Source organism: Loxodonta africana, chromosome 12 (genome assembly GCF_030014295.1).
Source record: "Loxodonta africana isolate mLoxAfr1 chromosome 12, mLoxAfr1.hap2, whole genome shotgun sequence".
In the NCBI taxonomy this organism is placed as follows: Eukaryota; Metazoa; Chordata; class Mammalia; order Proboscidea; family Elephantidae; genus Loxodonta; species Loxodonta africana.
In genome coordinates, this window is record NC_087353.1 from 87,947,763 (window position 1) to 87,972,500 (window position 24,738).

The 24,738-nt window shown below is 40.5% G+C and overlaps 2 protein-coding genes across 17 annotated transcripts in view; one reads left to right on the plus strand and one right to left on the minus strand.

Annotated features, from left to right (window-relative positions):
- PILRA (paired immunoglobin like type 2 receptor alpha) overlaps positions 1-23,578 on the plus strand; it is a 48,568-nt gene extending 24,990 nt beyond the window's left edge. For 4 of the 16 annotated variants that reach the window (XM_064295869.1, XM_064295868.1, XM_023541697.2 and 1 more), the window contains one exon: positions 110-461. In XM_064295869.1, the coding sequence (XP_064151939.1) occupies positions 110-235 (126 nt within the window). In that variant the 3' untranslated portion in view covers positions 236-461. Of the gene's footprint in view, positions 1-84; positions 802-6,326; positions 13,754-16,163; positions 16,233-19,736; positions 19,825-23,390 lie in introns of those variants that run through there. The other 12 variants (XM_064295871.1, XM_023541700.2, XM_064295873.1 and 9 more) reach the window with 8 other exon arrangements.
- On the minus strand, positions 457-24,213 carry ZCWPW1 (zinc finger CW-type and PWWP domain containing 1). Its single transcript, XM_023541745.2, has 16 exons — positions 17,960-24,213; positions 16,866-17,122; positions 16,171-16,249; positions 14,090-14,201; positions 13,613-13,770; positions 13,280-13,402; positions 12,438-12,554; positions 11,578-11,698; positions 10,893-10,968; positions 10,333-10,437; positions 9,439-9,522; positions 8,764-8,830; positions 8,264-8,355; positions 2,643-2,706; positions 2,055-2,201; positions 457-1,508 (listed from the first exon to the last, which is right to left on the minus strand). Exons 1-16 carry the CDS (start codon positions 17,982-17,984, stop codon positions 1,189-1,191), a joined length of 1,947 nt encoding a protein of 648 aa, XP_023397513.2. The 5' UTR covers positions 17,985-24,213; the 3' UTR covers positions 457-1,188.
- Positions 24,214-24,738: the final 525 nt, after the last annotated feature.

Genomic DNA, 24,738 nt, shown 5'->3' on the forward strand with positions numbered 1-24,738 from the left:
AGACAGACTGTAGCAGCAGCCCAGTGCTCAGGTTGTGGAATCTCTGGCTTAAGACGGGGACAGCTCTGCCCCACTGTCTAACAGCTTTCTTTTTTTGGGACTTGCCCAGGACAACGGCATCGTCTATGCCTCCCTTGTCCTCTCCAGTCCGACCTCCCCAGAAGCACCTCCCTGCCAACCTCACCATGGGAGCCTCCAGGCAGAGACCCTTTACACTGTCTTAAAGGCCAAATGAGTGTGACAGTCCTCTCACCTGAACCAAGACTGAATGACAACCTCCTTCGAGTAAGCTATGCAGAGAGATCACAGCTTCCAGTAATAACCAAGACCAGACTCAGGTGCCTCAGAAGTCAGCAGGTGTTAAAAGGCACCAGGGATCCCAGAGAAACACAGCAATGTACTACAATTCCCTCTTCAACTTCCTCACCCTTGTCCATAAAAATAAAAGTACACAGTTAATTTGTCCGAATGCATCTAAGGAGAAAACTGACATCACCTTCAACTTCTGTCCCTCCCAGCAAAATTATAATAGATACCACACCCAAGACCCCTCCTCTAGTACTTTTTTTCAGTGACTGTCTCAGGCCAGAGAACAATAAATTCCAAATACTGGTAGCCAGTCCAGAACCCCAGGTCTGTACCCCTAATCCAACCATGCTACTTCCCTTACAATAACAACTAGCATGTATGGTGTTAATTGCTTTACGTGTATGACATCACTTAAACATCTCAACAACCCTCTAAGTAGGTGATGTATTCATTTTGAGGCATGAAAACTAAGAACAAGAATGGTTAAAGTAATTTCCTAAGACCATATAGCTTCTAAGTTGCTGAGCCAGGATTTGAACCCAGCATACCCTTCTTAATGTTCTTCCAGGACTCGGGTGTCATTGCCTTCCCCCAGATTCCTCCTATATTGTGTAGGTCAGTCTCCCACCAAAAACAGTGATGTGCCACAGTGACCCTGAGGAGGAGGCAAAGAAGCAAAACGGAAGGATGTGGTTAGAGACAAATGAGGCCAACTAAAGCAGTAACCTGTTTTATTAATACATGAACTATACAACTCTGACTTTAACTTTGTAGCCAATTAACACCACTAAACTTCTCAGGGACCCCACTGAGAGGCTCTCCCTCCTGCACTCTAGGCAAGGGGCGGGAGAGAACAGAAAGAAGGGCAAGGTCACTCAGTTATTCCTCAAATAAGGTCATGGTGAAGTCCTCTTCTTCACCTCTACACTGTGACTGCTCTCTCAGCTCAGGCTCATGTCCAATATCTTCCAGGAGTTGCTCCAGGTCCAGGTCACTGGAAGCTTCATCTTCAGGAAGGACACTTCCAGCATCCCGAAGCAGTGGTTCCATGTACCCAGGACCTTCTTTCTCCACCATGGGGTGGACCTCACTAGGAGTGGGTGGGGCCAGGCCCTTGGGCACCATTCTAGCTTCTCTTTCTTTAGACAAGCTGGTTACCAAAGACTTGCTTTGGGGAGCTTTAAATTTTTTCTTAGAGCCTATATGAAAAGGTGACAAAATTGAGAGTCCTATTAAGTGAGTCTATCCTCATCTCTGCACAAGTGAAACTCCAAGATTCCTATTTCCAAGGAACTTCTGGAAAATATGACCTAACTCAGTAAAAAGAATGTGGACTTTGGAGTCAGAAAGACCTGAATTCAAGCCATGGGTCAGCCATATGCTAGACATGGGTCTTGAAGAAATTTTAGACCCTTTGAGACTCAGTTTCCTTATCTCTAAAATGGCAAACAACCAGCCATAAATATTAAAAAAACTAAACGAAACATGCATGGAGGTACCTATGTAGCCCGTGGCAATACTCAAATGTTAGTTCCCTCCTCCCTACCATTCATCTGTGTCTGGAGTTAATCAAATCAATAACTATTAAGTTTATAGTGTGTTCTGTGTACTACAGTCTGAGAAATGCTTTTTAATTTTTGTTCTTTCTTTAAAGTAATAAAAGCTACAGAAATGTTTTTTTAAAAAATGACCAAGGGATATGAACCTTGTTTACCCCATAGTTTTTCCCAGGCCTTGATCCTTACTTGGTTGGTGAGGATCTGAATTCCCTTGGCCTTCTTTCCTTGCCATTATGAGCACAGGAGGAGCTGTGGATTCATCTCCCAGAGATCTCTTTGTCTTCTTTTGCAGGGTCCCAAATCGTCCATCTGCTAGGCCTGTATTACCCCCCACCCCAACCATGGAGGAAATTTGTTTATTTTTCTCTAAAAGACAGCTTGGCAAGGGTCTATGGCCTCCCCACATTTAAGTCTCTGCCCTCACCACATCTTCTTCTCATTCTCAATCTAGTCAGCATTTTCATCCCCTTTTTTTTCCTGACTGTGCTTTTTTCCTGGATATTTCTCTCCTTATACTTCTCAGAGGCTGCCTTCTCCAGGAAGTCATCCTTCTTGGCTAAGAATTTAAAACATTCCATCTTCAACCTAAGATTTTACAATTCGATACCCAGAAAACCTATAGTTTCCCCAGATGACACTACCAGTTACATCTGCCTGTTATCTCCAGTTCTGGAACTGAGAGAATTGAGAGGGTCAGGCCACCTGCAGTCCCTTACACTCACTGCTTCTGCCCTGCCTGAACAGTATACCTGGCCCACTCTCAGCTGGCTTGCTTACCTCTTGGTTTGGGTTTTTTTTTCTGTATTTTGGCTGGCTTGGGACCATGCAAAGTTGGATCCTGAGAATAAGAGAGGAAATAAGAAAGTTAAAAATTAAGTCATATAATTTTAATAGAGTGGGATGCTACAAAAAGATGCCTGGACTTAGAAGAGTCAAATTAGGTTCTGTGAACCTGATACTGTTTAAGGCGATAGCAACAAAGAGGAAGGTATGTGATCATCTTCCCTTTACATTTAATAGTAGTCAATGCAAGGGTTTACACACAAGGGCAGCAAATAAAAACTAGGCCACAAGCATAGTAAAAATTAGTAAATTTAAAGATACACAGATAACATCATACTCAACGGAGAAAGATGAGAGCTTTCCCCTTAAGATCAGGAACAAGACAAGGACGCCTACTGTTGCCACTGCTATTTAGTATGATACTGGAAGCTTGAGCTAGAGCAATTAAGTAAGGTAAAGAACTACAAGGTATCCAAATTGGGAAGGAAGAATAAAATTATCCCTTTTTGAAGATGACATGATCCTATATATAGATAATCCCAAAGAATCCACAAGAATACTACTAGAGTTAATAAATAAATTCAGCAAAGATCAACACTCAAAAATCAGTCAGGCTTCTATGCATCAGCAATGAGCAATCTGAAAAGGAAATTAAGGAAACAATTCCATTTACAATAAAAGAATAAAATACCTAGGAATAAATTTAACTAAGGAAGTGAAATATTTGTATAACGAAAACTATAAAATATTACTGAAAGAAATGAAAGACCTAAATAAATGGAAGGGCATTCCGTGCTCATGAATCAAAAGACTCAATATTGTTAAGATGTCAACACTACCCAAAGCAATCTATAGATTCAATGTCATTCCCCTCAAAATCCCAACAGCCTTCTTTGCAAAAATGGGAAAGCCAACTCTCAAATTCATATGGAACAGCATGAGACCACAAATAGCCAAAGCAATCTTGCCAAACAACAACAAAGCAAGAGGATTCACACTTCCTAAATCCAAAACATATTACAAAGCTACAATAATCAAAACAATCTGGTACTAGCACATTGACAGGCACATAGCCCAATGGAATAGAATTGACAGTTCAGAAACAAACCCACACATCTACAGTCAATTCATTTCTGATATGGGTACTAAGTCCATCCAATGGGTAAAGAATAGTCTCTTTAATAAATGGTGCTGGGACACCTGGATTTCCACATGCAAAAGGTGAACCTGAACCCAGACCTCATACCATATACAAAAACTAATTCAAAGTGGATCAAAGACCTAAATGTAACAATGAAGTCATAAAACTCTTAGAAGAAAACACAGGGGTAATACTTCAGGACCTAGTTTTTAACAGTGGGTTCATAGATATGACATCAAAAGCACATGCAACAAGCAGCCATCTAAGATGCATCAATTGGTCTCCAGCCACCTGGATCAAAGAAGAATGAAGAACACCAAGGACACAAGGTGATTACGAGCCCAGGAGACAGAAAGGGCCACATGAACCAGAGACTACACCATCCTGAGACCAGAAGAACTAGATGGTGCCCGGCTACAACCGATGACTGCCCTGACAGGGAACACAATAGAGTACCCCTGAGGAAGCAGGAGAGCAGTGGGATGCAGACCCCAAATTCTCATAAGACCGGACTTAATGGTCTGACTGAGACTGGAAGGACCCCAGTAGTCATGGCCCCCAGACCTTCTGTTGGCCCAGGACAGGAACCACTCCCAAAACCAACTCTTCAGACATGGATTGGTCTGGACAATGGGTTGGAGAGGGATTCTGGTGAGGAGTGAGCTTCTTGGATCAGGTGGACACTTGAGACTATGTTGGCATCTCCTGCCTGGAGGGGAGATGAGAGGGTGGAGGAGGTTAGAAGCTGGCGAAAAGGACACGAAAAGAGAGAGTGGAGGGAGAGAGCAGGCTGTCTCATTAGGGGGAGAGTAATTGGGAGTGTGTAGCAAGGTGTATATGCATTTTTGTGTGAGAGCCTGACTTGATTTGTAAACTTTCACTTAAAGCACAATAAAAGTTATTTAAAAAAAAAAAGCACATGCCACAAAAGATAAAATAGATAAATGGCACCTCATCAAAATTAAAAATTTCTGCTCATCAAAGAACTTTATCAACTAGGAGCCCAGTGGCACCATGGTTAAGTGCTCAGCTGCTAATGGAAAGATTGGCAGTTCAAACCCACTCAGTGGCTCCGTGGAGGAAGGCCTGGAGATCTGCTTCCATAAATATTACAACCGAGAAAACCCTATGGAGGAGTTCTGTCAATGGGGTCACTATGAGTCGAAAATAGACTTGACAGCACTAACAACAACAAAAGGTAATCATAAAAGCTGAATCATGAGAAGGTTGTAACAAACACCATCCGATATTAAAAAAAAAAAAAAAGATTGGTACTTTAAGATTAGACAGGAAACTTAGGAGGCAGTGATTTTATTTTAATGGAGGAGAAACAATTCAGAAAAGGAAGATGAGAAGGACTGCACAACTTGAAGAGTTTATTCAATGTCACTGAATTGTTCACGTAAAAATTGTCGAATTGGTTATGGTCTGCTGTGTGCATTCTCAACAGCAACAACATAAAATAAAATAAATTGCTTTTAAAAAAGGATTTTATCAGCAAAGTGAAGAGACAACCTAAAGCTTGGGGGTAAGTTTTTGGGAACCATATATCTCACAAGTGTTTAATATTCAAAATATGTATATGTTGTTGTTGTTGTTGTTAGGTACTGTCGTGTTAGTTCTGACTCATAGTGACCCTATGTACAGTAGAACAAAACACTGTCTGGTCCTGCGTCATCCTCACAATCACATTTCTAAGGAGCATTCTAGCTGTACTTCTTCCGAGACAGATTTGTTTGTTCTTCTGGAAGTCTATGGTATATTCAATATTCTTCGCCTACACCATAATTCAAAGGCATCGATTCTTCTTCAGTCTTCATTATTCATTGCCCAGCTTTCACATGCATATGAGGCGACTGAAAATACCAGCTTGGGTCAGGTGTACCTTAATCCTCAAAGTGACATCTTTGCTTTTTAACACTTTAAAGAGGACTTTTGCAGCATATCTGTCCAATACAATATGTTGTTTGATTTCTTGACTGCTGTTTCCATGTGGATACAAGTAAAATGAAATCCCTGACAACTTCAATATTTTCTGTTTATCATAGTGTTGCTTATTGGTCCAGTCGTGAGGATTTTTGTTTTCTTTATGTTGAGGTGTAATCCATACTGAAAGGTGTAGTCTTTGATCTTCATCAGCAAGTGCTTCAAGGCCTCTTGGCTTTCAGCAAGCAAGGTTGTGTCATTCGCATATCACAGGTTGTTAATGAGCCTTCCTCCAATCTTGATGCCATGTTCTTCGTACATTCTAGCTTCTCAGATTATCTGCTCAGCATACAGATTGAATAAATACGGTGAAAGGATACACACCTGAAGCACGCCTTTCCTGATTTTAAACCACTCAGTATCCCCTTGTTCTGTTCGAAGGACTGCCTCTTGATCTATGTAAAGGTTCCTCATGAGCACAATTAAGTGTTCTGGAATTCCCATTCTTCTCAATGTTACCCATAATTTGTCATGATCCACACAGTCAAATGCTTTTGCATAGTCAAAAAAACACAGGTAAACATCTTTCTGGTATTCCCTGCTTTCAGCCAAGATCCATCTGACGTCAGCAATGAATGATATCCCTCGTGCCAAGTCCTCTTCTGAATCCAGCCTGAATTTCTGGCAGTTCCCTTCGATGCACTGCTACAACCGTTTTTTAATTATCTTCAGCAAAATTTTACTTGTGTGTGATATTTATGATAATTTCTCCATTCTGTTGGATCACCTTTCTTTGGAATGGGCACAAATATGCATCTCTTCCAGTTGATTGGCCAGGCAGCTGTCTTCCAAATTTCTTGGCATAGACAAGTGAGCGTTTTCAACATTGCATCCATTTATTGGAACATTGCAACTGGTATTCCATCAATTACTGGAGCCTTGTTTTTCACCAATGCCTTCAGCGCAGCTTGGACTGCTTCCGTCAAGACCATCGATCCTTGATCATATGCTACCTCCTGAAATCTCCATTCTTCTTCTTCTTCCATTGTCATCAAGTGGATTCTGACTCATAGCGACCCTATAGGACAGAGGAGAACTGCCCCGTATGGTTTCCAAGGAGCAGCTGGTAGATTCGAACTTCTGACCTTTTGGTTAGCAGCCTGAGCTGTTAACTGCTTCGCCACCAAGGCTCCGAAATCTCCATTAAACCAAAAAAACCCATTACTGTCGAGTCGATTTTGACTCATAGCAACCCTATAGGACAGAGTAGAACTGCCGCATAGGGTTTCCAAGGAGCGGCTGGCGGATTCGAACTGCCAACCTTTTGGCTAGCAGTTCTACCTCTTAACCACTGCACCACCAGGGCCCTGAAATTTCCATTAGGGAGATGCAAATCAAAACCACAATGAGATATCATTTCATACCCACTAAAACGTCTAAGATTAGAAATTCAGAAAGTAACAGTTGTCGGTGATGCTGAGAAATCGGACCCCTCATCCATTGCTGGTGGGATTGTGAAATGGTACAACCACTGTTGAAAAAAGTTTAGCACTTCCTCAAAAAGTTAAACATACAGTTCCCATATGATCTAGCAATTCCACTCCTGAGTATATACCCAAAAGAATTTAAAAAAGAAATGCAAACAGACACTTGTACACCAATATTCAATGCAGCATTATCTGCAATAGCCAAAAGGTGGAAACAGCCTAAATGTTCATCAACAGATGAATGAATAAATAAAATGTGGTACATACATACAATTGAATACTACTTAATCATAAAGAGAAATGAAGTCCTGATACATGTTACAACTTGAATGAAAACATTATGCTGAGTGAAATAAATCAGTCACAAAGGGACAAATATTGTATGGTTTTACTTACATCAAATATCTTATAAGCAAGAGTATAGAAACCAAAGTCTATCAGTAACCACTGGAAATTACCAAGGGCTGGTGAGAGGGAGGGGAAAAGAGGGACTCACTGCTCAGCGGACACAGAGCTTCTGTTAAGAGTGGTAGGGCAATTTGGAAGTGAGTAATGATGATAATGGTCAACCAACATGATAAACATAACTAATGTCACTGAATTATACACATGAAGAACATTGAAAAGGCAAATGATTTGTTACATATTTACCACAATAAACATATTAAAAGATAATGTAAAAATCTATATTTCATATGCTTGGAAGAGAGAAGCTGAGGAAACAAGTGAATAAATATCCTAAGTGGCCTCATAGGGAAAAAGGGAGAGTGAAGGGACGCAACCTGCTAATCTCTGAAGTTGCTCCTTTAAGAACCAAAAAAAAAAATACATTTAGAACTGAGATTATCATCAAGAAAGAAGTTTATAGAGATGTGAGAAATTAGAACAATTGAGGAAGAGACCTGTAAGAGATAACACCAGTCAATCTGGGCTACCTTGAGACACGGACAGGATGAGTCCTTGGAAAATTAAATCTACATAACCAGATGCCCTATAGGAATCTCCTAAAAGGAAACCCCAAGATCTTTATTTAAACCAACAGTTAAGGTAAATCTTACTTTGTTTTCTTCCTCCTCTTCCATCTCTGACTCCACTTCCTCTTCTTTCTCCAAGCAGGAATCTGGGCTGTTAGGCGCAGAAAGCATTAAGTCTAGAACAGAAAAAAGAAGGTAAGGGTAAATAACTTATCCAATAAAACAGTAGGTGAATTAATGAAGCTGATCCCAGAGAATCAGTATTTTCACTCCACCCTTCATGTCAGTGGTATTTTCTTCATAAAACATGATCCCAGATTATCATGGTTCCACCCTTTCAAAGTCCACCAGTATCCAACATGCACCCTCCCTCCCCACCCCCTTTTGTTTATTCTTCTCTCCGTGCATTCATCCATCCGAGATACTTGGTCAATGACATTCACAGAACGCCTCCTACAGAATCCAGAACTAGGCTGATATCGGTGGATATAAAACAAAGAAAAGCTTCAATTGCTGCCCTCATGAAGGGATCCCTTCTCTCCCTCTCCACTCCTCACCCTGTAATGGTCATCCAGTTATCCTACCTTTTCCTTCCCCAGTACTGTCAAATCTGTTGTACCGGCTGCGGAAACCAAATAAGTTAACCCGCTCCTGTTGAAACCAAGAAACGAAAGCATCATCTACCTTGGGAAATGTAGTCCACTATACTCCCAAGGGTTATTTTTGTCCTGCCTTCTAGATTTTAATAATGAAGATTTTTATTTTCATTTTCTATACCATTTTCACTTGGAATTTCACGTTAGGCTTATCTGGATTTTCATGGAGATTAGATAATTATAATATCTTTTTCCAATTTATTTCATTTATAATTCAATAAATAAGTGGGAAGGAGAAATTCAGTTTGTCATTTTCCACCCTGCCCCATTCCCAAAGGCAGAGTTTGAGGGTAAAAACTGACTGTGCAGAAAACAGAGGTTAGGACTTAAGAGTATCTGAGACTCAGAGCTAAACAGGGAGGTAGAATGGTCCCTACCACAAGCTGTCTCTATCTGAGCTGACAGAGGGCCCCACTTGTCAAAAGGCAGGGAAAGGAATGGATGATTAAAGGAGTCAAGGGAATCTGGCCTGGGAAGAAAAGAGTAGTTCTAAGACTATAATGGGGAAGGACAACCTGGTTTTCTGCAGTGTGACATGTATGGTTTGTTTTGTGTTACAAGTCCCAGAGAGGAAAGGGTATGTAGGTCTGAACACTCTCCCACCTGAATGCTGATCTGTTCTGCCGCTTGAGCCATCATTAGGGCTGCCCCCAGTTTCTGTCTGCAGTCCTTGTTCCTGCACTTTTTCTGAAATGGAAGATAAGAGTCAATGATAAATACTGACCTGAAGATTAAAGTCAGTAATAAAAATTAGGGAGGTGACCCCAGTACACTGCTACTCACCATACATTGTCTTTAACTACATTTATTTCCAGTTTCTGGTAATAATATGATACTCCCATTCTTAATCTTTTGGGGTCAGAAACATCCTCCCTGCAACATTTCAACCAATATTTTGGTATCCTCTCTAAAAGGAATCCCATGGAAATTTGAAAAGACAAGATGAAAGAAGTTCAAGTGATTTCGCTTTCAAGCTTCTCAGAAGATTGTTTAGATCCGGATGCCTGATATATCTACTGCCTGAGCTGCTGGGCCTCTGCTCATTTGTAACCCAAAGTGACTACTGGGAGGATACGTGATTTAGCTAATCCAGTGGTTCTCAGCAAGGGCAGGTTTGCTCCCTAGATGCATTTGGCAGTATTTGGAGACACTTCTTTTGGTTGTCACAATGTGGGCCCAAAATGTCAATAGTGCTGTGATTGAGAAACTGAGTTAACCTATGATCTCATTTCTGCCACACGGGCTTTGGCTAAAACCAGGGTTTTCAAGAAGGCTCCCTCTGTGTAGGCAGGGAAGGAGACTGAGAAAAAGCAATACCCTGCTGCAATCCCGGTAGAAAGAAGAGCCCCTCATGAATAACGTCACCCTTGTCACACTTGGTCAGACAGTGGACTTTCTCCCAACACAGCTTCCCCTGGGAGAAAATCAGGTATAAAAAAAGGGAAGGTTTAGTTTTCAGGTTCCCTGTATCATGACTGATTCCGGAAGGTTGCTTACCACTCCAGCTAGCTCCAGGGACAGCTCCTGAAAGTTCTTTAGCATGTTGACTGGGATCCAAGCACGAGAAACTGTTTCTCCAAAAAATGTCACGTGGTACTTAGACTGAAATAAAAGATGGTTCTGTAAGGGCCTCCTGTCCTTCCCCGTGCTTTGGCCTTCTAGCCAGAAAAAGCAGGGGAAGAACTGAGAATTCACAGTGAAGGAGATACCTGGCCTCATCTGCTCCCTTAAGCCTGACTCACCGACCCTACCTCATTCCATTGTTCTTCCACTCTGACTTCAGGAATCATAGTCAAGGTATATTTATCAAAATCATAAATGTCCTAGTAATGAACACTTAATTAGATACAAGTTTGTTTCTATGTGTGAATACTTATGTCTGTATTTGTTACTCTAGTTCAGTGTCTGTTTCTGCTTATGTCTGCAGGCTGTATCTATGTTTGTAACTCTGTCCATCTGTTAGAATGGATTTGTTCGTTACTTTGGCCTGAGCACCTGCCTCCCCCGAACTTCTTGCTTCATAAGGGAGATGAACTGTTAAGTGAGAGGAAACTCACCGGCAGAGAATCAAGATGAGAAGCAAAAAGAAAATATTCCCCCAGGTCAGGATCAGATTCTACCATGCCTGGCCACCTGGAGAAGGTGGATGGTGCATGGGAAGAAAGAGAAGGGGTTGAATGAGCAAAACAAAAACTCATCAATATATATGTACAGAAAAGGGCAATATGTTTTTCAAACAAAAGATCCCAAAGATAGACCCCCTCTCAGCCCTCTCCAGTGGCTGCTACCAAATGACTGAAATGACTTCCATGCACATACAAAAAAGCTCAGAATCTTCCTAGTAAACATACCTCACCCTTCCACACCTTCCCTCAGTCCTGAGAACAAAATCTTCTGACTAGGGACAATTCCAAAGAAGAAACTGTCCTACCCTTCCTTGTTTTCTTTACTTTGTATGGCTCTCACATCCAATGTTAAAAAATGCCCTAAATCTACCCTCCCCTTTCTACCTACTGTCAGACTCTTGTTTATATAGAGATACCACCTCCACCCTACAAACTCTAGAAAATATGCTCTTTCAAAGCCTCCAAGCTCAGTACTTTTATCTTCTCCCTCACCCCATGCTCTTTCTAAGACAAGTGCCATCCCCATTATAAACACTTTCCATTTCCTCCCCTTCCTCCTTGAATCTACCATTCCCAGGTTCATGAAGAATGCTCGGACTAGTTCATGGTGACCTACCAGGGGTAACCATATTGCTTGGCCCAGATGATGGATCCTGGGATGTAGGAGGCATAAGCCACATCACTCTCATGACCTGTCCAGGTCTCCTCAGGAATATCACAGCTATTATACTCCAAATCTGCCAAAAAAGAGATGGAATGAAGGGAAGAGAAGAGGCTCATCAAGTGAAAATACAGATGAGGGCTGGGGAGAGGCAAGAGATGGGACCAAAAGAGCATCTGGGAGAAGGGCATGGAGGAGGAAGAATAAAGATCCAGAGGGAAAGTGCAGCTAGAGCCAAGAGAAGTAGAAGTGCTGCCTCCGTATACTCTATGGAAAGTGATTACAAACATCTGCTCTTATCGCACTCTGTCTGGCTCTGCTCCCCTCTAACTAACACCATGACAGTAACTTCTATGAGACTGCTTCCTCATCTATGAAATAATTGAGCTGGACTACATTGCCATAATCCTTTCTAATAAAGTTTCATTCTAGAATTCTAAGCTCACTGGATCACTCTCATCTGCTTTCCCCCATATAGCCCATTACCCTCCCTATCCACCAGCCCAATGTCAATAATCTAATGAGGATCAACAGGGTCAGACCAGGGCTGAAGAAAATGGAATTCACTCAAAACATAAGTTTAAGATTCCAGGCCTTCCCCTATAACGTAACTCTGCAGGATGTCTTCCTCCAGCTCACTGCACCCAGATTCATCTTGACATGATACGAAGACCCCTTCCTCTCTTCCAAGCACTACAAGGACCACTTGTGTGATAATGACACCTATGTCATATTTAATCTAAAGGATACATGCAGAGAAAGAAAGGAGAAGAACAATAAAATCTGGAAGAAAAAAAATTTCCACTCCATTCTACCTGTATTCTGGTCACAGGACCAATTATCTGGAAGAGCAGAGGGGTCAATATTCCTATGCAGCCGCCTCCATTTCTCACAGTTTGGGGAAGAACACTGGACCCAGACTAGACATTGACCTGTGACAGGAAAAAACTGAAAGACTCAAAAATATGCTCTTCCTTCTATAATATAACTAAAATTAATATAAACCTCTGCCCACCAACAAATCACACAGGCCCAGAGACCTTAGAGATCAACTAGTCCAATCTCTGACTTAAAAATGGAAAACCAAGGCTCAGAGAAGATAATGGACTTGAAGAAAATCATCCATTGGTGACAGAGCTGGACTCAGGACCCAGGTTTCACATCCCAATGTTTCTCCTATACCAAGCTATCATCTCACCTCCCATCAAGGCACAAAGGAGTTTTTCTAGTACTGACAGTACTTTTAATAAAAAGGTTGTCTGGCCTCTTTCCCCATAGTACCTGGTTCTCTGTCACTTTCAAAAAGTTCTTTTAAAGGGCTAACCAGCATTTCTTTTGTATACAACAACCAGAGTTCTTATCTAAATAACAACTGATTTACTTGTCACTAAATCATCAAGTTGTGGCTTTGGGGTCAACAGGCTCACCTTCTTCCAAAAGACCCAGGTCTAAGTCTGTCATTTCTCAATCAATTATTTACCCTCAGTCACTGCTCACAGGCTAAGCATTCTTTTTATCCGTTACCTTCCAAATCCCCACACTTCTCTGTATCCCCACATCCTCTAAGCTGATCCAGTGCCCCCACACAGCTTCCCTTCTCTCTTCCATCTCCAATTTTCAAGCCCACAGGGGTTTTCCAAACCATAGCCAAACTCACCAAAACCACCTCCCTCTCTTTTTTGCTGGTCCCTGATCTGAGAATGATTCTGAACTGTTTTCTTTGGTTGGTCTTTCTGTCTGTGCTCATGTTCACCTCGGAATTTCTCCAGTTCTTCATTTCCTAGAACGATAAGGCAAAAGGGTGGGGAGTCGAAAAAGAGAAACTGTATAGATAGTATAGGCCAGTGAAAGATGGAAGAAGAATCATAGCCTAATAGTTTCAAGCCTTCAGCTGGAAATTCTTGGCCTTCCCGCTATCCCTTACCCCAATTTCCCAGAGTACCCCACTTTCCCGTCAGCCAAATGACAAAGTATACCTGACCATACTTACGAGCTTCCTTCTTTCTTTTGTTTAATGAGAGTTTATCGAATTTCTTCTCAGAAGGTGGGGGATCTGGCTGGCCTGGCTTAGATGCATTTATCTCACGGACAACTCCATTTTCCTGAGATGCTGAAATCTCTGGAGTATGAGGTACAATAAGCCTTTCTCTGAAAATAAGAGTTTTTGTGTGTGTTGTTGTTGTCATTGTTTTTAATGCAAAGGTAGAAAGGAGAACTTTGCAGCACGCTTCTTCTGAAACAACTCACGAGTAAAAGTTAGGGGAACAATAGAATCCTTGGCCCTCTAGAGCCTCCTGAGGTCATATTATCCATCTACTTGCCATTTACTTGCCTATTTTTCCCAACTTAAACAGGCATGTTTCCAGAGCTAAGAGAAATCGATAGAGAGACAGACAGATAGACAGATCACTATTCACCAATGTTAAATCTACCCTGTGATCAACTCACCTCATTGAGATAAACTTACCCCTCAGCATTATCATTATCCACAGTCACAGAGGCAATCTCTGGTTCCTTGTCTGATTGGGTACATGCTATGGGCTGGGCACAGGCTGTTTCTGCCAAACCAAGGCCAGATCCTACCCCTCCCAAAACAAAATATTATAAGCAAAGAAACAATAAAAGAAAACAAATGCTCCATTATTTCCTAACTGTCTCTTTTACTAAAATGTCTCCCACCCTCTGGGAACCATGGTTTCGGGGGACATCTGGGCCAACTGGCATAACAAAATTTATTAAGAAAATGTTTTGCACCCCACTTTGGTGAGTGGCATCTGGAGTCTTAAAAGCATACGAGCAGCGATCTAAGATGCATCAATTAGTTCCAACCCATGTGGAGCAAAGAAGAATGAAGAACAGAACACCAAAGATACAAGGAAAATATTAGCCCAAGAGACAAAAGGGCCACATAAACCAGAGAATCCATCAGTCTGAGACCAGAAGAACTAGATAGTGCCCAGCAATGACCACCCTGACAGGGAATACAACAGAGAGTCCCTGACAGCAGCAGAAAAGTGTGGTGCAGAACTCAAATGCACATAAAAAGACCAGACTTAATGGTCTGACTGAACTAGAGGAACCCCAGAAGTCATGGCCCCCAGACTCTCTGTTAACCCAGAACTAAAAGCATTACTGAACCCAACTCCTCAGACAAAGATTAGACTTGACTATAAAACATAAAATAATACTCGTGAAGAGTACGTTTCTTAGTTCAAATAGATACATGAGGATAAATGGGCAGCTCCTGTTTGGAGGGGGGGATAAGAAGGCAGAAAGGGATAGGAGCTGACTGAATGGACACAGGAAACCTGGGGTGGACAGGAGAGTGTGCTGTCACATTATAGGGATTGCAACTAGGGTCACATAATATGTGTATAAATTTTTGTATGAGAAATTAACTGGAGCTGTAAACTTTTACCTAAAGCACAATAAATAAAAGAGAAAAAAAAATGCCTCCCACCCTTTGCCTGGAAAAACCCTTTGGCCTCTTGTCACAGACTAAATTCTCAGAAAAAATTACAAATCTGTATCTTTTTGCAAGCCTTTCCAGACTGATCTGCCTCATTCCAGGATAGTCAGGTAGTGTTACTTTTATTTTGTATACATAATGGAAATTATATGTACTGCATTTTGTATCAATTGTTCCTCAAACTCCTGCCGGAGTACAAGTACACCTGAGAATGACTAAAAATGTCAGGCGATTCTCCTTAGCCTCAATGACTGTACAGAGAAGCCTCAGGGCCTACACTATAGAGTTCTTTAAAAATCAATTCCCTGAGCATATGCTAAAATGGTACTGGAAACAGAAATATACAAAAGTAAATGGAGACTGAGTTCTTCAAATGTGGGAAACACAATTTATCATTTCTAAGGGGTTTGTAAACACATAGAAATGAATTTAAATTGCAGTTTAAAAATCTGGGTGAGACTATATTTAAATTCTGAAATCAGTGTAATACAAACTTTTCTAAAAGTCTATACAGTCATGCATCGCTTAATGTCCACAATACATTCAGTGAAATGGGACATTGTGTGATTTGGACGTTGTGTAAACATCATATTATATACAGGCACTTCCCAGGTTATGAACCCGTAGTTATGAACCAACGCTGGTAAAGCCAATTATAATAAAAATCCAGGTACATACAATGGTCATAATAACAAATGGGTGCTACTTTACGACATGCATCAAAACATTATTTTTAATGTATTATTATGTTAAAAATGTTATAGAGTATCTGGAGGTGTTTCTTTAGTGTTTTTTTATGCATAGAAAGGTACACTATATAACCTTATGGGACCACAGACATATATGGGGTCAGGTGTTGTCCAAACGGGTGTTCTGAAGCACATGACTGTATCCTTTATCTAAGGTGGTTTACCTATACTCCCACTGATAACAAGTTAAATTTTTTTCAATATTTCAAAGTTCCATGGAATATTTCCTTACTCAGGAGGTGAGGAGAAAAGCCATCAAGCTTACTCTACACCTCAAATAACAGTCACTTTGTGCAACTGAAACCCTGTTTCTCTCACTACAGGCCATACCCAAGCACTCCTGTAGGGACTTCCGTAGCACAATCTGGACAATCTCTTCAAATTCTGCATTGGTAAGACTTCCTCTTTCCTGTAGAGACAAGCATAACCAAAAAAAAAAAAACGCACTGCCGTCAAGTCGATTCCGACTCATAGCGACCCTATAGGACAGAGTAGAACTGCCCCCATAGTTTCCAAGGAGCGCCTGGCAATTTGAACTGCCAACCTCTTGGGTAGCAGCCATAGCACTTAACCACTATGCCACCAGGGTTTCCTGAGACAAGCATAGGAGACTAAAACTGCTTATCTTTCCATAGCTGTCCTCTATGACCAGTCAGGGAAGCCTCCTTTAGACAAGGCAGGAAGTTCATAAGACAGAGTATGAAATCAACATATCTAAGAATTCCATAAAGGCTATCCCAGATCTACTGGGAATAAAGGAGTCATAGAAAAGGAAAACATTTATAAAGTCTCTGTCCACTTCTACCCCCACCTTCATCTGACCTCGACCCATTTTTTTCCTGCTAAGTGCTTTCATCCAAGCAATTTTTACCTCTTTGAGAAGAAAACAGAAACCCCCAAAAGGAACAAAAAACTGAAATTTTGAGATGAATTTCCTCAATGTGAAAAGATTCTGTTTGTCTAGTTTGGGTGGAGAGTGGAGAAAGAGGGACTGCCCTACTAGAGCCCTTCCATGTTACCAATACCTTTTCTGCTTTCTTCTTTGGTTGCTTGTTGTATTGATCCTTTCCTTTCTTCTCTTGGTCACTGCCTTGACCATTCTCTGTGGTTGCTTTCTCATTCTTCTTCTCCAACCTGGCCTTTGGCAGGCTTGGATTGCTCTCTACCTCTGGTGAACTGATCCTCAGGGTGTCCACCTTGAGTGAGTTAGGGCTAGAGGGCATCAGTCTACACAATTTTTGTGTAGGTGGGGCAAAGGTTTTCCTTGGTTCCTTCCCACATTCTGAAACAAATTTGATCATCACATGGAATTTACGAACCATATAATCCAGCACAGATGCTTCCAAACATTGCCCACTGACTGTCCGTATCAGGTTTATCTGGAAGAGCTTTTAACAAATTCAGATTCCTGGGCCTCTCTTTCCCCTCTCCAACCCTAAGATTTTGATAAAGTAATCTGGAGTGAGGCCCAGGAATCTGTAATTTTATCAGGCTATCTAGATGTTTCTGGTATCCTGCCAGGTTTGGGAACCACTGAATAATTCAAAGGAGATAAACATAAAGAAGCGGGAAACTGAATTATTCAAATGTGAAATTTTTAATATGCTAATTTTAACTTTGGACAAAATTTTATGGAATACTGGGTTAACAAAAAATAATTTTTTTAATATTTTTTAAATAAAACTAGAGATGGCAGAAAGTTTCTACTTACAGCATTCCTCCTGCCTTACCCTTTAGTCAAACTATTCAAGGCCCAGCTCTTATGCCACCTTCTCCACAAAAACTACACTGATCCTCCCAAGTAAAAGTAATCTCTTTCTTCTGAGCTTCTATAGTGCTTTGCACGTCCCTCGTGACATTTACCACATTCAACCTTATGTTATAGATATTTAAATGTCTTTTCTCTCCCTACTAAATCATATGCTCCTTGAGTATGACTATTTCTAAGTCATATTAAATCGTTCAAAGTATCTAACAGTATAGTCATTTGAACACAGTAGACACAAAATGCATGTGAGCTGAGCTGCCCTTATTTTAGCAAGGGTGTCCTGATAATCAATGGCTGAGAAAGAAAAAAATGAGAGAAATGCAAAGCAAACCTCGCTCACTCTTGACTCACCTTCTTTATTCTGTAATGTTGTCATCTTTCAGCCCTAAGGCTCTTCTTTTGCCTCTGTTAGAAGAAAGAAATTAAATGCTTTGACTGATTAAACATAATTTTAAGCTTTCTTCTCCCCTTATGTTCTGGAACTCAGGATCTCCTTGACTAGGATCCCTGAGCTACATTTTCTGCCTTCTAGTCTAGGTAGACTAGACTCCTACTTCTTCAGCAATGCCAACTACACACCAGGAAATAGAGTTACTATTTTAAAAATTAGCAATGGTCCTTAGTGTTTTAAGTGCCTAGAACCGTGTCCAAAGTGAGATAGGCACTCATAGGCAGAAGTAGTAATAGTAGTGATGGATGAATAGGTAGTAGTAAAGCAATGATAGTAGAGTTTTGACAGTCCTATATTTTTTTTAGGAGTTAAATAGTGAGAGTTTTCTTTGAGGGATGACCTCATTTTACACGGTTCTCCTAAATACTTGGACACAAATAATTTGGCAAATCTCCGACCTAATTCAGAGGTCTCTATGCATACAGAGAACATTATAATGTAGGTTTTCCCTTTAACTTAGATCTTCAAGTCCAATAAATTTCCCAATGTGCTGGATTCTAGCCATCTGTATTCACGGCTCTACAATGTCTGGTAACCAGTAGAGGTCCCCAGAGAAACTAGCAGTAAGAATTTAGCACCTTTACTTGATATTCACAGTTCATCTGCAGTAATCTGTTCACAGATGCTCTATAGTACACCAATATGTTTTTTTTCAAATACTACCGATAGTGCAACTAATAGTAACAGCTAACATTTATTGAGCACTGACTATATGCTTTACCCTTTACATATTTTACACAAATAATGTACACGTTACACTTGCATGTGTGTGTGTGTGCCAACCATGCAACCCCCTCACGTATTATTTTCCTAGGCACGCTATGTGCGTTATATGTGTGGACACGTAATTTACGTGGACACATTATTTGAAAAAAATACATTATATCATCTAATTTTTACAATAAATCTATGAGATAGATAACATCTTACACTTGGGGAAACTGAGGCTTAGAGATATTAAGTAACTAATAAATGACCAGGACTAGGGTTCCTCTGATTTTGAAGTTTGTGCTATTAACTATATTACACTGCATCCCAACAGTCTAATTCAGTGCTTCACAATCATTTTCATATTACAGCACACACAGAAAGCATTCATTAAAAGTACACATTGGAAACACACACAGAATATGATATTTGTAATGTAAAAGGACCAGGCTGCTCACAGTCATAGGCAACTGAAAGGTAGCAGTAGAGGGCCTCAAACCACACCAAAGGCTGAAGAGTTCTAGCTCCGCACAGCTATAAGTCATTCATGGCACTACAGGGTCCTAAGATGAGTCCTGGGAAGCTCCAGTAATTTGCACATTTTTCCCATTTACACTTTCCCACTACTGATAACTCTACCCAGTTGTGAGAAGATAAATACCTTTTGTTTTACCAACCTGAACTTCTTATAGACCTTCTACCTGGTTTTCTTTAGGCTTAGAACATATAAACCATTCTTAGTTTTCTAAGAATTACAAGGAGCATTGTAGCTCTAGGAGAGCATCTAGAGGTCATAAAGTTCCACTACCTCTTTTTTACAGAAGAGGTTACATGGCTTGCCCAAAGCAAGCCTGGTAACCATGGTAGAGTCAACATGACCCCAGGCCTTGTGCCTCTAAATTCTACTAATAACTCTTCTATTCTTCTCAATGATCTTATTACTGGCTGTTGATTTTGAACATTTTGAAGTCCCTGTACCGGAAACTCACTCTTCCAACTCTACCATCTCCCACCAAAGAGACTCAAAAGCAGCATAAAATGGATCCCCTTGTTCAAGGTAAGGATTCCTCTCTCTACATCCCAAGGTGAACTCAAAAGCTGTTAAGGGTTTGACTTAGTGCGGCCATAGCATGGCTGAAGGTGTTTTTAAAAGTAATTATCCTTTGTCATTTTTCTGTTCCGTTTCATACTTCTATAAAAAAAAAAAAAAATTCTATAAACGTGAACAATTCAGATGTGCTGTTGTGCAGCAACTACTTTTCCTTTCTATTAAGGAGCACATTTTCTCACTATTTCCATCTTAATTCATCACCACCAAGCCCCAAAAGTATTTGTTCCAGAAAAGACAAGTAGGAAATTAGGAGAGAAACACTGCAGCAAATTTTTCTCCTTCTTTATTATAATCTTAAATATTATAATATAAACCCTCATATATACATTCCATATAATCCTAGAACCTGAATAAAATTAGGGCTGCAAGATGCATATTAATTTGACCACAAGTAAGCAAAAAATCAAACTAAACCCATTGCCGTCAATTCTGACTCATAGTAACCCTACATGACAGAGAAAAACTACCACCATAGGGTTTCAAAGGCTGTATTTCTTTATGGCTGCCACATCTTCCTCCTGTAGAGTGGCTGGGTGGGTTTGAACCTCCAACCTTTCAGTTAGCAGCTGAGTGCTTTAATCACTGTGCCACCAGGGCTCCTCCACAAATGACAAACATATCTTATCCTGGACTCCAGAATTCCAAGAAAAAGAAGCCCCTGTGAAGGTAATCTAAATTAGAAGAGCTATACTGGGAAAAGCAAAATGAAAATTAGTATGCTTGAGATTATAATATTTGATTTTTTAAATATATACCTATGCAATACACTTGCATATCTATACGCTATCACTGGAAGAATACATGAGAAACTGTTAAAAGTGCCTCTGGGGAGTGGAACTGGGTGGCTGGGGACAGAGTAGAAGGAAACTTTTCACTGTGTCCCCTAAGTATCTTTGGCATTTTATAACATACATACATTACCACTTCAAAAAATGACTTTTTAAATTTTAAATTCTTTAAGTAAAATAAAAAAAGAGTATTTTAATCAACCTAAAATGCAAAACTTTCCAATATTTAGGCTCAAAATCTTATCTAATCCTGTACAGACCTATCTAGGCTAAAGTGTGCTTCTGGAGCCCCAACGAACTAGATAAAATTATGGATCGTTGTTGAATTAATAAGATGTAGTAAATCTATAAGAAGTGATGTATAATTAAAAAAATAATAACAAGTTGCCCTTGAGGACATCCAATTTCTTAGATTTAGAAAATCTATAGAGGGTTGGCTATACAGAGACTACAGGCAGATTTATTTTATCAGCTAGTTTGCTGTTTTTATTTCATCTCTATTCTCTCTCTAATCCTTCTTCTCACTGTACAAGAAATGTTAATGGCATTTCAGTTTCTTTTGGTCACCTGTTAGATTCCATGTGACCTCACTCCCATGTGGCCTTACCTGATCAGATGGGGTGTCTACACCTGACCCAAGGGCAACTCATTGAAAACATGAGTACAACTAATTAGAGTACTTTGTTGGGAATTTAGAATTTGCAAAATTGAATACTAGAGTTATTATTGTTGGGAACTCCAGGCAACAGGTGAAGAGCAGTGTGGTCAAGTAGATCATGCAGGGTCAGAAGAGATGGAGCCATACATGCACGTGTAAGTGAACAGGCAGAAAGACAAACTGCAAAGGAGAATGGAGCATGCGGGAAGAGAGGATGAGAGACAGAAGAGGGACAGAATGAGAGGAAATAAGAGTGAATGTACACTTTTGGCTCCCAGTCCCTGGTCTCTGCTCTCTTGAGGTCAACTACACTTCAGTCTCTTTCTTTTGGTCTCTGTGAGATTCTTCTGAATCCTTGCAATAAACATTTTGTTTCTTATACCGAAAAAAAAAAAAAAGTTGTCCTTGAGTTGATTCTAACTCACAGCGACCCCATGTGTATCAGAGTAGAACTGTGTTCCATAGGGTTTCCAATGGCTGGTTTTCCAGAAGTAATTGCCAGGCCTTTCTTCCAAGGCACCTCGGGGTGGATTCAAATTTCCAACTTTTTGGTTAGCAGCTTACTGCATTAACCATTTGCACTACCCCTTAATCTAGATTGGGGGTATGATGAAGAACATTACTTTTAAAGAAAAGCTCTAACCTGATCCAAAGAGAATGGAAAGCCAGAGAGTCACTTTCTGACACTGTTCCTCTGTTTCAGACGAATTCTTCCACAATAACGAATATTAAAAGCTAATAGAGAGAGAGAGAAAAAATAGACAGTTGACAAATATACAAAATGACTGTAGGCACTAGACTCCGGAATAACATTTGAGGTTTTAATTTGTTTTCTCACCTTAGATGAAAAGGTGAGGAAACAAAAAAATTCAACAAGGCTTTATGTAAGAAAGTAAAAGAACCAGGATAGTTCCATAAACACAATCTCACCCACTCGACATATAAAAGAGGGTGAATAAGCAGGGGGAAAGAACTTACAAAGAAATAATAAAAGAAGGGTGAATGAGGCTCTCCAAAAACTAGAAACAGCTTTCTTTCACTTAGAACACTAAAAATTATCACATTCATTTCTAAATGAAATCACCTAGCGTGGCGGTTCTCAAAGTACGGTCCAAAGACCCCTGGGAGACTCCTCCCTTTTCCAGTTATATATCTGTGTTAGGTTGGATTTTCTCATATACTTCAACCAAAACAAGATGTCAGGTTGAATACGGAAACATGAGAATCCAGCTGTCTTCTAATAAGGCAGACACAAAAGAGATTTGCAAAAATATAAAACAATGCCATTCTTCAAACTAAATTTTCTTTTGTTTTGGAAAATGTATTTTTCATTAAAAATGTTAATTATGGTAACATGTAATGGGTTTACGGAGCCCTGGTGGTGCAGTGGTTACAACCCCAGGCAGCTAACCAAAAGGCCAGCAGTTCGAATCCAGCAGTTGCTCCTTGGAAACCCTATGGGGCAGCACTACTCTGTCCTATAGGGTCGCTATGAGTCAGAATCAACTCGATAGCAACAGGTTTGGTTCCTTTTTGGTTAATGGGCTTATGATTGTTATTTTTAAATTAATTATTAAGTAAATATTTTTAAATTTTCTATTTTAATTTCTAGTATTTCAATACGAATAGTTATAAACCATATAAACAAAAGCTTTCTGGAGTCCTCCACAATTTTTAGGAGGACAAAAAGGTTCTGAGACCAAAAAGTTTGAGAATTGCTCTAGCTAAATAATTCAGTCTTGCAACATTTCTCAAAAAACTTTAATCCTCCTCTACCCCATTTAGAATGTGCTCAAAATTTACAAACAATAAAACTGTTCCCTCCTTATATTATGTCTGGAATCCTGGGTCTAAAAGAACAAAGGTAAACCTTAGAGTTGTCCTCTAACACACACTCCAGAGCCTAAAAGACATTAAAAAAAAAAAAAAGAAAAGCCTATATTTAAAGCTTCTTTAAGCCTGAGTCTAATTTTCTTCAGCCTGTATGTCTAATGGCATGTGTACTCCTGCTTATTTTCATGCCTGGATAACTAGTACTGGTTTTTATCTCTTTTTGTGCTCAACAGGCATGATCTGAAACAAAACTTTTTAACAAGAAAGAAAAAGAAACAATAAAGATTCCAGCTACCCTTACTGACCATTATACATGTAACAAGGTATTTACTGTCGCATCTAATAGTACCTGCCTGAACTAAACTTTGTACAGAATCTTATAAAGAAATTAATGGTGAACTAAAACCTCCTGATTCAGAGAGTGCAAGAGAGCACAGACATGGCCACTTACCATGGCCACTTATCACCAAAAGAATCTTTCGGGGACTGCTGATATCTTTTATATTCTTCCTACCACAGACGCACACATTTCCCAAACTGGTACCGACCTCAAACTAGCATTGTTGTACTTAAAGGAGCACATCTCCGTAAAACTCCCAGATCCCCACACCATTGCCCCTCAGAGGGTGTCAAGGTTTGGAACCGAAAATGCCTAATTCCCCCTTGAGAAACCAAAGACAACAACTTTGAAGGATCTGTATTTTTGCTCTCTCGCCTCACCAATTTCTCTCAAGGACAGCAATGAAGACCTGACATATCGCACAGTTAAATATCCTTAACTCTCCTCAGAAAGTACTGTATAGTGGCTTTCTAGCCTCTCTTCCACATCAAGAATCCTACCAGGAGGGAATTTCTCCTCAGCTAACCCTACTGCTGAGGTATCAGGATTCTTATTCCCGCTCAGATCGTCGTTGCCCCCCATTACACTGTGGCATTTTTGTTTGTGTTGAGGGTGAGGTTCAAGTTAGATTCTAAAGCGGAGGGGTAAGAGCTGGTTGTCGCCCTGAAGAGACAGCTTCTCCTCAGACAACAGGTACTGGGATCGCCCGCGCCTAGCAACTGCATCTGCAACCTAAGAAGAGTCTAATACCTTCTAGAGCGAGGAGGAGCTAAAAGCAAGCAGTAGAGTGAGCACCTGCAGCGATTATGCAAGCCCCTACAACCTGGATCCAGTTTTCCCGCCACGAAGAAAAGGCGCGAGGACGCGCACAAGCTCCACCCCCCCAGCGGCGTGCTCACGAGGCCGAAGCGCATGCGCAGCTGAAAACGGCTTCTGCGCTTGCGCGCGAATTATTGCCGCCATTTTCCAACCTGTAAAACTACAAGTCCCATAATGCTCACTGCTTCACCCTTGTTTTAGGAGGCGGTAGCAGCGCCTGATTGTTCCTGAAACACTTCTTTCTTCTATTATCTTTCCTTCCCACTCTGCCTTGTCCTTCTTCTTTTCTTTTCCTGATGCCTATTCTTCCTGTTAGGCCCCTTCACGACCTTATTTTAACACTTTCAGCCTATCCTTAGCCCCACTCTCCGCCTCTTCTCAGCCATAAGACCTGCATCCCCAAGCACTCTGTTGGGAAAGAA